The sequence below is a fragment of the Monodon monoceros genome, unplaced genomic scaffold (assembly GCF_005190385.1).
Source record: "Monodon monoceros isolate NGI ecotype Baffin Bay Population unplaced genomic scaffold, NGI_Narwhal_1 Super_Scaffold_5, whole genome shotgun sequence".
Taxonomy (NCBI): domain Eukaryota; kingdom Metazoa; phylum Chordata; class Mammalia; order Artiodactyla; family Monodontidae; genus Monodon; species Monodon monoceros.
Window position 1 is genome coordinate 77,832,484 of NW_021703782.1, and position 12,818 is coordinate 77,845,301.

The 12,818-nt window shown below is 51.9% G+C and overlaps 1 protein-coding gene across 6 annotated transcripts in view; it reads right to left on the reverse strand.

Moving 5' to 3' along the window:
* The window catches only part of PAX5 (paired box 5), a 192,119-nt gene extending 186,904 nt beyond the window's left edge, over nt 1–5,215 (reverse strand). For 2 of the 6 annotated variants that reach the window (XM_029202834.1, XM_029202829.1), the window contains exon 1: nt 4,914–5,211. In XM_029202834.1, coding sequence (XP_029058667.1) covers nt 4,914–4,959 — 46 coding nt within the window. In that variant the 5' untranslated portion in view covers nt 4,960–5,211. Of the gene's footprint in view, nt 1–4,913 lie in introns of all 6 variants that reach the window. The other 4 variants (XM_029202837.1, XM_029202833.1, XM_029202831.1 and 1 more) reach the window with 4 other exon arrangements.
* Nucleotides 5,216–12,818: the final 7,603 nt, after the last annotated feature.

Sequence of the window (12,818 nt, forward strand, 5' to 3'; positions counted from 1 at the left end):
TAACTGAAGATTCCCCTGTCCCAGCAGCTCACGGGAGTTGTCCAAGACCCACCGTTTCGAATTCATAAGTGATGATCTTCTAATATTAAACATAAATCCACCAAAGCAAGGGCTCTGAGATGCCTGCTCTGGGCTTGTAAGGAGGACAGAGCACGGGTTGATCCTGGGAGGACTCCCAGGTTGTTTTCTACTTCAGTCTCCCTTCTCTCTACCTCTGTCCAATTTCTCACACTCCTACATGGGATCAGCCCTCGGACCCGTCTTCTGTTCCTGCCCCAGATCCAGCTGCCCCTGAATGGTAGATAAGTTTCCGGCGGTGACACCGTCCCCACCCCCTCCAGGGCACAGCTGCGGAAAACAGACCCAGGAAGTCCTCTGCGGGCCCAGGAGGCTGCGTATGCACAGGGGTGGGGTGGCAGTGGTTGTTATCTCTCCTTTGTCTGGAACCCCGCCTGTCCTGATCTTCGACCACACTCCCCTCGCCTTGGACCAGGAGGATCGCAACGTCGCAGAGGGACCAGGATGGCTGGGGTTCCTGCGTTCATTCCAGCCGGTGGCGCTCGTTGGATCAAAAGTGGACTAAGAATTCGACGTGGCGGCTCTGTGTTCCCACCGGGGAGGCGGGAGTATGGGGACGCTCAGAGGGTCGCAGCCAGTGACACCTCCACCTCCAGCCCCGCTCTAGTTCAGGCCTAGAAACTCAGATTCTAAAGTCTTAGAGCTAAAAGGGCCCTGAGGCTAGGCCTTCTCCATTTTACAGATATGAAACCTGAGGCCAAGACAGGAGGCTACCTGTCCAAGGTCACATAGCAAGTCCCGGGTAGAGTAAACGCTGTGAACTGGAAATCTCTTTCTCAGAAGGGTTTCTCCAGAGCCACTCTTGGGATGATGGGGCGGGGTTTTTTTGGGGGGGGGCGGAGGGGAAACCCAGCCAGGATATGTCCATACACACCGATTTTCCTTCCGATACCAGTGCGGCTTGGACCGAATCCCCCCAAAGCGCTGCCAGGGTTGAATGGAGCCACATATATTAATTACTTGAACTGGAATAGGTCGGCTTCCCATTTCACACAGACTTTCGCCTTCAGGACGGTGTTGGGCAGCCTAACCTGGGCGGCGAGAGCAGCCCCCTTTCTCACGTTGTGGTGCACAGGGCAGAGGGTGTTTCCTTTTGGATATGGGATTATTCACAGCTGCCTGAGCGTGCCGGCCTCCCGGAACTTCTAACTCCAAGAGGCGCCATCAGATATCCTGGCCACCTAACCCAGCCTTACAGGCCAGCAAATGGTGGCCCAGAGAAGTTACTTGACTATCCGGGATAACACAGCAATTCCTTGACCAAGCTGGGCACCACGCCTCAGTCCTGCCTCCAAAAGCTCACCAGCCCACGAGTCTGCGTCCAGGAGAGAGAGGCTATCGGGGGTTGGTCTCCACGCTGCGCTGAATGCTGTAGGGTATCGCTGTGCCCAACAGTCGCGTGCTTTCTTTCCTCCTCTGCGTGACTTTGGGCCGGGCCTTGTCTTAAGTGGCGGAGGCGGGAGACGGGGAAAGGAAACCCCCCGGAAAGAAATTTAACTTGTGTAAATGGAACTGCCTTTGAAAGTTTTGTTATTGAAAGAAAGCCCATTGAGAATAATGTTTGAGAAGCCACTTTCAGAGGAATGCCCACCTCCACCTCGGTCTCCATACACAAACTTGGCTTTACTCAGAACACACACCCTCCCCGCCTCCCCCTCCCTCCCCCTGGGCCAGCCCCTCCTGCGCCCAGCGGCATCTGGGGGTTGGGGCTGCTACAGTGCTCCCTGGGCCTGAAATCGACTCCCGAAGCCCAAGTCCAGCTCATCTTCCTTCTGGTGCTTTGGATAAAGCGAGGCCTACAGGGCTCAGATTGGTTGCTCAGCTCGAGAAAGCCAGAGAGGCCCTAGCGGTGCTGTCCTAACTTGGTGGGTCCTCTCTCACCCTCATTTTAAAAGCATCACAGAGAGAAAGCCACTGACTCTAAGTTACACAAGCTAGTTGGGTCAGAGCCAATTCCTGCATGATTCCTGCGTCTGGATCAGTGGTCTGCTCTGCCTGGCCCAAGTCTGTTTGTAGGAATGGTCGAAGTGGGAGAAAAAAGGGGAAAATTTAACCAGATTTTTCAAGAACTGTGCAAAGTGCCTTTGTCAGGGTTTGTTATCATTACCAGCGCACCTCAAAGGCCAGGGACTCTGGGACTATGTTTACTTCTCCCAAAGGCGAGTCCTGCTTCTCCTAGGGCTCAGCTTCCCCATGTGTCTGAAAAGAATCCCTGAGATGAGACCTGCCAAGATTCTTAAAGATGAAGATCCATGGTAGAGGGTATTATTCCACCAGGCTCATTCCAGAGCTAGGGGAATGGATGCCAGCACGCAGGCAGTGTTCAGCCTATCCTGGTCTCCCTGGCCTTGGGACTCCTTAACCCTCACCTCAGCTAATTTGCCTAATTGTCATTTTCCTCCAAGGTAGGCTGTGGGGGGAGGGGGGTGCGTGGAGCTCTATCGCCTTTTCCAGCAAGAATGAGAGGTTTAAGGGCAGAAAAATTACCTTTCAGTCCTACGCCCTCCATACTTCCTTCTGTATGATCTCAAATAAGTCCCTGCCCCTCTCTGGACCTCAGTTTTTCCTTTTTTGGTACCACAAGGAAGAGGCTAGACAAGAATACCCTTAAGTGGCTTCTTGCTCAGGTAGAACCTCACCGACCTTGGGCTTACAGCTAGAATGGCATATATGCCTTCCCCATTATACAGATGGGGAAACTGAGGTCGAACGAAGGAATGGAATACAGTTCTAAAGGAGGGAAAGGGCCATCGAGCGACCCATACAAGGTCCTGAAGTTGGGAGAGGGGAGAGGCCTGAGCAAAAACCCCAAAACCAGACCTGGACGCCCCCATCCTGGCCAGTTTCTCAGCTCTCTTTTCTTTCCCGGCCCAGGCTGGTGCAGACAGGCGGAAGTAGAGTATTACCTGAGATACTGCACTTTCCCAGGCAGGGCCCTCACCCAACCCGTCGGTGAAGAGGGGGCATGGCCCTCCAGATTTTTAAACTCTGGCCAGCCTAGGGGTCCTCAGCCCCACCCAGGCCTGTCTCGCAGAGGAATGAAATGCTTTATTGATTAAACGATTATTCAGGCGATTGAACTAATCAAAGAGCCCATCGACCGCCATGAATTACAGTCTTCGTAGACAGCTTGTCTGGAGAGGCAGCCGGGCCAGCCATGCAGACCCTCTAGTGGACCCTCACAGGCCTCTGACCCATTCCCAACACACACACCACACACACACCCCCTAGTCCCCAGTGCAGACACCTATGGAGTCTCACCTACTAAGGGACCCACTGCTCCGCAGTGGGGAGAGTAGGGATGGAGCAGAAGGGGATTCCAGGTTCCCTTTCCTGTGCCTTTACCCTGGGGAATCCTCTTCAATTCCCTGCCTCTTAGATTTCTGCCCTCACTTCTCTTCAGTAATGATTTTGGAAACACATATATGCCTAGGGAGTTGTCCTGGGTTTCAGATACAAGTTCACCCCCCACCTCTCTCTCTGCTTTTTGACCTGTATTTAGGGCTGGGGTGCAGGTGGGTGCTCACAGAACCATATGGATAGGGGAAGGGGAGTTCTGTCAGGGCCAGAAGTGTGTTTGGATGGGGGTTTAGCACATTTGACCTAATGAGTAAAAGAGGTGCCCATAACTGGCTTTTACCTCAGGGCAGACAGAAGCTTCCTGCTGCCTTCCACCTCCTCTCAGACATAAACACACCCTGCCACCCACTGCCTGGGCCTGTGGGAGGAACACCAGGCTCTGTGCCAGGGAGGCCTCTGTGCATATAGGTTCGGAGCTGGATGCCCCAGTTAGGCACACAGGTCCACCTACTTGTGCTCTCCTCCAGGCACCCACAAGATAAAACCTGAGCACACACGCGCGTGCACACACACACACACCAGTGACAGAGGCTTGTCTAAGTAAGAGCTAAGGCAGGCTGGGGGTCCCTAGAAATGTCACAACTAGACTGTAGGTAGGCTGCCTCCTCTTACCTGCCAAGGTTGTGTCTGCAACGTGAGACCCTTTTGTACAAATGGTAGGCTCAACAGTACCCACAGAGGGAAGCAGTGTATACCACACAACGAAGGTCTGCACACCTTCACTCCTGTTCTCTCAACAGAATGGAACCTGAGCCTGACTGATGGCAGACTTAGTACAACAGATCCCCACAGGTCCCAGACCCATCTTTGTGCCTAGAGGCAGGCACTTTTGTGTACATTGGCATGTGCACAGTGAACAGCTGTTGACATCCAAAAATGGAGGGGTCGGTGTAACCATCTTATTCCCACTTCCAGAATCACTTGGGATGTGACGGGGAAACACAATCCCTTAAAGGAGTAGATGTACACTCAAACACTCATCCAAATTATGTATACGCCACTCATAGACACACATTTTGGATACTCAAAATAACAGTACCCAGGAACAGCAACTCATAAACACATACTAACAGACTCATGAATATAAAGCTACATACACACAGGCACATAGATTCTTCAACACACACTCAAAATTTTTGATTATATATATATATAAATCATCACAAGCTTATTGTCACTCATGCACACCCTGAGCCCCTATGTAAACACACAGACCCAAACAAACTTTCAGACTCCCAGATAAACATCCACATAAACATTCAGAAATAGAGAAAAACACACGCAAACTCGCAAACACCTGGACTGATGCAGAAGTGTGTGAACAGATTGGAGAAAAGAAACGTGCCGCAGACAGTCGCGCAGTCAATCCCTGCGAAAATGAGACGCGCCCCCTCCCCCAGGGTCGAAGTGTTTGAGGGCCAGGGCCCGGCTGGGTCTCTGAGTTAGCACGCCTAGAGCCCGTATCGCGGTCCTACCTGTCCTGCCGGTCCGAGGAGTCGGGTAATTTTTCTCTAAATCCATTTTGATTTTTCAGAACTTGATGTAATGGACAGGGAAAAAAAGTTTCCACTTTTTGGTGCTTTTTTTTTTTTTTTTTGGGTCTCAGGGGCCGCTCGCAGGTCGGAATAATTCAAGCCTTCCGCTCCCCCGCCGAGCTGGGGTAGCTGATCACTGAGCTGAAACTAAACGTTTTAGGTGGAAAAAAAGCGTCCGAAGGCACCGTGAAATGATTAAGGAACTAAAGAGCTTCTCGCCATGTGAGATCATGTCCTGTTCTCGCCAACATCACAAGATGTCCCCAGACACGCCGCGCCCCCAGCGTGCCTCCCCGCACTGCAGGCCCCGAACTGGGAAAGGGTGTCCGCGCTCTGCGGCCCGGCCTGCTCAGCTGGCCAGACGGGGCGGGCCGGGCCGGGCCGGCAGCAGTGCGGGAGGCCGGGAGAGCAGCAATGCTGCCGCCGCGCCGCCCTGAACTTTTATAGGGGGTTGCGGGGGAGGGACGGACGGCTTCTGATGGAGCCGAGCTCTAGCCTGCGTTCTAACGGCAAGGAGCCGACCGCAGGCGAGCCGGGACCCCTGGCGTCGTGACCGCACCTTTTACAAATCCCTGAGTCTGGGTGTCGCGGCCCTCTGCTCTGTGCGCGAGGCCGGTGACCCCTTTAGGTGCAAACCCCGCCACGTAAGAGGGTGCAGGCCGCGTTTTTGTTTTTTAAGAAATTAACCACTCTGCCAAGCAGGTGCAGTGGAAAGGAGTGTAGAGGCAAGCCGTGTTGCCAGGCATAGAGGGGGGCGTTCCAGCTTCCTCAGATTCACCCCTAGGGCGGCGTCCGCCCTCCAGAGCTCTCAGCCACTCCACCCCACCGCAGTTTGCAGCTCTATTATTACTATTGCTGTGTCCCTGACTCCAGGGCAGTGCCAGAACCCTAGAGCGCCCAGGTACCATTCCTGGCCCCAGAGCCTTTCCACACACCATGTCCCATCCTGGCCCCGAGCACAGAGGTTAAGCTGTGAAATGCTGGAGATAAAATCCCGGCCTCCGCTTTGGAACACCCGGGCTGGGCAGAACCTTCTCAGGAGGTCCTGGAGGTTGACATGAGTCCCGGACACCTTACCCCGGCCCATAAGTGGAATCCCCTTGCCCTCCAGCCCCGAGACGTTGCGGCGTCCCCGAGCCCCAAGACTTAACTTCAGAGGGGAAATCAGAGAGACCGCGCAGAAGTTTGGCATGTCCAGCCCGCTCTCTTCGGCCCAGGCTCAAGACTTCCCTCCCCTTTCTCCTCCCAAGTCCCGAGTCCAGCTGCTGGGCTTGTCCACTGGAAGCCCGTGGGGCCCCGCTGCGGGGTGGTCGCAGGGGCAAGGTTCTCCAGGGCGGGGGAGAGATCCGCAGGAGGACTCTTGGCCCGCCGGACAATGGCAGTTTCGAAAAGTGAATCGTCCTCAGCGAGAGTGTTGTTTGTTTTTTGGAGGGGGTGGTCACGAGGATGGGCCGCAACCTTGGGGGAAGAGCCCAGAGCTTGGGAAAAGGGGGCGGGGGGCTCGGGAACCGGACATCGCTTATCCACTGAGCCGATTTCGCCACAATCGGAAACTTGGCTGTGGATTCCCCGGCGGCTCCCTCCCCCCCCCCCCCCCAAGTAGTCTGCGCAGTCCCGCTGCGCCGCCTCTTCCTGCAGCCTATGCGTCCGGGTCCCTGCCCCGGCGACTTGGTTTTTGGCCATCTCCAAGCACTCGACTCTTCCTCCGCAACCGGGCCCCAGCCCTTGCTTCCCGCCCTCCCGCCTAGCCCGCGCTGGGAGGCTGCGCAGAGGAGGAGCGGCCTGTCCGCGCCTAGAGATCAAAAAGCCCTCCCGGAATTGACATTTCATCCCGGGCTGGGGACGGGAGTTGTTTGGGGGTTTTGTTTTTTTTGTTTTTTCTATTTAGAGGATTTGTTTTGTTTTTGTTTGTTTTCTTTTCATTATCCATGTGTTTTGTTTCGGGTGTTTTGCGTGTTGGTTGTTCGTGGATTTCATTTTAGCGGGTTTTGCTCTGTGAGTCTTGGTCTTTTCTGTCTTCTGTTTTGATTTTGTGTGCGTGTTGTACTTTGTCCTTGTAGGCTTTTTGTGTGTCGTTTGGAAGGCTGTTCTTTCTACGTGGTGTTTTGATGTGTTTTGATTTTGTACTAGTGGGTGTCGTTTGTGTGTTTTGAGTTAGGTGAATTTTGTGTTTGTATGGGTTTTGTTTTCTTCGATTTTGATTTTGTTTTTATGAGCAGTGCGTTTGATGGGGGTTTTGGTTTATGTTTTCGTGTGTTGGCTTTAGTTTTTGTGTTTGTGGGATGCTTTGGTGAGTTTTGCGTGTGTGTTTGGCTTTGTGAGGCTTTTGGATTAGGGAGGGGACACCGGCCACTTCTTCATTCTTGTCCGCACCCAGGAAGGGCAGAGGATTAGGCCAAGCACCAGGACCCGTGGACTCGTGGTGCTCGGAAATACCTGACCCTCGCGCGGCCGAGTCGTACTCTGGGCACTCCAGACCAACGCGAAACAAATAACGTGTTCCCGAGGGGGCGCCCGCCCTTACTCATAACCCCGCCGGTCGTGTGGCGCCAGTGCCCAGAATTCACAGAGACCCCCCTCGCGGGGTATCCAGGCCCAACCGTCATCCCCTTGCCCACCCTGCCCGCTGTGGGTTGACCTCCCCTTGCGCCTGGCCAGCATGCTTCGGACCTCCTGGACTCCCGCAGCATTGGACCGAGGGGCTGCTCCCTGATGCAGAGAAGCTGGCGAACCTCTTCGGGGGACCCGGAATTGATGCTGCGACCTTAGAGATACTGGGCAAGGGGCTATGGACGCATAGAGTCTTAGGCGCAGATCGGCATTGGAACCCCCGAAAAATCCCCCATCTCACTTGACCGCAGCCCTAGAATCCTAGAAACCCAACTCTGCTCAGCTTTCGGTTTGGAGAACTTGCCCTAGTTTGCAACCATCGACATACAAATCCACCCTCGAACATACGCATACACAGCTAGAGAGCGAGAGCCAGCGAGCCGGCGCCTTGATAGCAGCGGCCTGCGTGGCTGAACCAGCGCTGGCACCACTTCAAGGGGAAGACGAAGTGTAGTGACCGGAAATGTCCCAAGGACAGAATAAGGCTTTTTTTTTTTCCTGTCCACGTTGCCGGAACTTCTCCAACCTCGATACACGTGGATTTGTTTAATGCTACACCGGGGAGAAAAAGAGAGACAAATTCAGAGAGGCAGAGAGACATACTGGCTAAAAAGGCAAGGAAGTGCGGGGAGAATCTATAGAGAAAGAAATATGGAGAGAGAGAGAAAAGACTGTGAGGAAAGGCAGACTGAAGACCCAGGAAAAGGGCTGGTGAGGAGGCTCCTCCAAGGCCCCTGCGCGCTCTGGCCTTCTGTGAGAGGGAGAAAGCAGAAACCGAGAACAGAGAGTGACAGGAAAAGAAAAGAGTCGCAGAAGGGGTTGGCCTAGGCACGCTGCGAGCTTCTCTCCAGCTAAGACGCTGCAGTCCAGGATTGGGGAGGCCGACGTCGGGAGGCGAGGCGCCTAGGTCGGGCTCTGCTATTCAGCCAGGAAACACCCGAAGACTCCAGGGTTTGTGGAGCCAAGACTGCGGCTCGATTTCGGCCCGGCGCCACCCGAGATCCCCAGCCCGGAATCCAGCAAAGATTGGACCACCGTGGTCCGCCGCTGGGCCTCCCTCTGTGCGAGCCCTGGGAGAGGCAGCAGGGAACGACTCCGGCCCTGTGGCTCTGGGATGGAGCCTGCTCTGAGGGCGGGTGGGAACCGACGTCCAGGCAAGTAGCTAGGAAGAGGCCCCGCCCTAAAGCTGGGGGCCCAGTTCTGGGAGCGGCTGAGGCCGCAGCTGGACTCGCAGGATTTGGGGTCCGCGCAGCGCACACGTGGCACCGCACCTTCCTCTGGAGGCGCCGCTAAAGCCCAGCCCCGCCCCGCTGCGTTTGCTGGGTCTGGATGGTGTCAGGATTGAGGGTGGACACCGAGTCCCGGCGAGTAGGTTCCTCACGGCCTAAGCTTGGGGCTTGCTGGGGGGCGGCGCCCGTGTGGATGGGGGCACCTCTCCACTGGCAACTCCCGGGGAGCAGAGCGCAAAACGCGCACAACGCAGGCCAGCCGCCGCCGCCGCAGGTTTTCAAGCGGCGCCCGCGGTGAAAAGGGGCTGAGGAATGGTTTGGATAGAAGCACCCATTTCTGCTGGCATTGGGGTCCTCTGCACATAAAGGGCTTCGAGCTTCTGGCTGCTGGCTTGCTGGGACACCATGTGCTAGCGGCTCGCCACCCAGCAACACAGGGGTAGTGCTAGAAAACACGATGGGGCTGTGTTCGGGGAATCTGATGCTCATGGTGGGTTATTGCTACTGTTGTTTACTGCCTTTCTTGCTTTAATTAAAAGTATTATTGAGAGACGCCTCAAACAGCGCAGAGACTCGGGTCATTTGGATGGGTTCATTTCAACTCAAATCCAGTAATTCGATTCAGTTCCACGACTGGTTTCCAGCGCACAGGTACACACGGCAGACATCAAGTGTCTGCCGTATACAGGGACGCGATTTGAAGGCAACTCGTGGAGAATTTTGAGATAAAATTCACTATTCTGTAGTTACATTCGCAATATATGAATATGGAAAACAGGGAGTCAGTTGTATTTAAAAATGGCCAACATATCCCAGCAATCCACTATTACCTAAGAATCCAAAACGGGGCATTGAAAAGATTTACTGGCACTCTGATTATTTAACATTGAAAACAGTGTAAATCAGTTTATTTCTTCTTCTATTTCCTTTTAAATTTAACAATACCATGATTTGTAAGTAATAAGATCATATTTTGCCAAAGAAGACATATGAAGGATGTTTTATTTCTACCAATATTTATACGATGAACTGTTAGCTCTCCCCACCCCCTTTTTCTTCTATTTCTCCATGTAATGTAATGTGAGCTTTAAATATTCATGCGCCAACCCAGACTTGCATTTATTTAATATGTTTTAAACTAATAACATTTTAATGCGATATAATTTGATGCCATGAAATACTGGAACATAAAGGAGCCCACTTCACAAGCGATTTTGACTGCGTCCACAGGTTAAACGATTCTTATAGTTTTTGGACGCAGATCAGAATGTTAAATGGAAGTGAAGCACCTGTAAGTAGGCCCTTTAATGTTCTCGCTTACTTCATTCTCCATTTTTCTGTAATAACTTCAGAGATGTGGCGGAGGATCACAGCAGGATTGGGGTGTTTTTCCTGGAGCCTGTAGTGTGCAAGTCGCCAAGTGAGTACTTCAGTCTTATGGCAGGTTTTGGGCTGATTATTATTACCTCTTTTGAGGGGATGTCTTATGGAAAGACAAGCAGACTGCAGGATGAAAAGTCTGGACTTGAGAGCATGCCTGAAATAAAACTGTATGCTCTAAAATTCTTTCAGATTTGCTGCCGATTCCATATTTTTAACAAATGGACCTGCTATTTGCTGGTAGCTTCTTCCAGGACTCAGCCCAGAATAAGATGGGGAAAAGGACCTGGGCTTGAGTCCAAAGGGCCTTTGAAGTGAGCCCTATAACCAGCCCAGTGTCTAGCAATCACCAGAGACACTTCTCAAAGTGCTTATATTCTCCTTTACTTTGTATTTGAGGTGGGGACCAGACCTTCAGACACTGAATGCCAGTCAACTAAAAAATTGTCAACAATAAGAAAAATTAAAGATGTCTCCTAATTTATTTTCAGTCAGATAAAAGCCATTTGGCATACCAAGTTGGTATGAGGAGCTTATGAACATGGAAGTAGAAAGTTGTTTTCCCCCAATCATGAAAATATTTCTAATGGGAAATCATGATGCTGTATTCTCCTGTATTCACAAAAGTGTCTACTCATCACACAAGGAAACTAACAATACACTATTACTTAAGAATCCAAAATGGAGCATCGAAAAGATTGGAGGTCTAGGACAAAATATTCATACTAAAAGAATCATTCTAAATTATTCAACTAAAATGCTGCTAAAATTTCAATGAAAGTAATTTTAAGGACAAATGTTGGTAATTTTCTGGAGACATCTTTATGAATTCTCCTAGAAAAAAACAATTAAGGAATATCTATTCATATTTTGTATTTACAGCATATGTTTATATATATAATATATGTAGTATATACTTCTGTTCATAGGCAAGCGGAGAGCTGGAAGATGGGCTTCTTGTTAGGTACAAATTCTGACAAGGTATGAGATGGAAACAGTTTGGTGAACTGAAAGGGGGCAATTTTTTCCTAGTGTGGTATAGCAGTTGGTATCTCATTTCTCATGCAATTTGCACGTAGACTCATGTACCCCATGAAGTGACAAAAGAGAATTAGGCAGGGATGGAAACCTGCCGGTGTCTGCAGGCGGTGCCTCAAAGCACTCCTTTGGACACACGTTCCTGGTGGTGGGGAGTTTGCTGCCTTTAAACCAGGCCTGACCTTTTGTCTTTTGACCTCTGATGCATGAAATTAGGTAGCAAAAGAAAATGTGAGGAAAAGGATACAAAAACATGGAAAAACAGCCCTCCTTGACAATAGTCATTGTATCAGATCATAGTGGAGCTGCCCTGCTCAGACCGAAGTGCTTGTTTGTAAGGCTTTGGGTCTTCCTGGCCACTGGTGTTCCTGTTCTCCTTTGTGGGTGATCTACATTTCTTGGGGGAGGGATTAAGCGCTCTTTTTAATTAAGCTTGGAGCTGGGTTTTGTCCTGGCTCCAAGCTAGCAAGTGCTTGGTTCTTCCATTTCCCCTGAGGCCCTCAGTGCAGGCCCAGTGCCCAGGTTGCACCAGTCACCAGGACAGCTTTGGAGACCCAGAGGAGAGCTCTGCCCCTCAAGCCCTTTTGGCCACCCTGGCAGAAGCTGTTTCCCAGCTAGCACCGGGAAGGAGGAGCGGCATGCTTCCAGGTCCAGAAGGGCCACATACTCCAAGTAGATATCCTTCCACTCTCTCCAGACCGAGGTGGGGGAATCTGATGCCTGAGGTACTGGGGTTCCCTGCCCCCTCAGCCTAAGGGATCAGTACAGTCCCCTCTACTGTCATGAATACCAGAGAAGAGGGCAAGAACGTGTGCAGAGGAGCCCTCAGGGAGTCTCCAGGCAGCAGTCATTTGATCCTCACAGCGACCCGGGAAGAGATTCCCAGCCGTGTGGCAAGAACGCTGGCGTGATGTCACTTGAGCCCCAGGCCCTGTCCAGAGGGGAGACAGACCTATACTTAGACCATAAGAGTGTGAGGATGGGTGGCACCAAAAGGGGCTGAGGGAGAACCAAGCAAGGGGGGTCAAGCCAGACTCTGGAAAGGGAGTGGCCAGAGGAGACCTCACTGGGGGAGTGACCTATATGAGTGTTGAAGGATGAGTAGGACTTTGCTAGATAAATAATGACACAGGGAGCACAATTAATGTCCCCATTTCGCAGGTAAGGCTGCTGGATATCAACGTAAATGTAAAATGCTATGAGAAGAGCTGACTAAAGGCTCAGGGTTGATAGGAATGGCAAATGTTTCTGAGGGGAGGAATTCACAGTGGTTTGGGCAGTGGGGCAAAGGAAGGAGGCTCAATAAGGTGGGCAAGCCCCTGCCACACCTCCCTGGAGATTATCAGATTCTCCCCTTCCCAGATGGAGTGGCCCCAAGGGTCAAAGGGAGAGATAGGGCAAAGGCCCTATGACCAAGGAGAGAAACACAGGAAAGCCTAATTTCTAGCAGTTTTCCACTTCCTGCCCTGGGAAAGTTTGTAGCATTCATGAAAAAAAAATAGCCTGGAAAAAAAGAAAACAAAAAAAAATATATATATTTTTTGGAATGTTCCTCATGCACCTTAGGAAATCCTCCAGCTGTGGGACA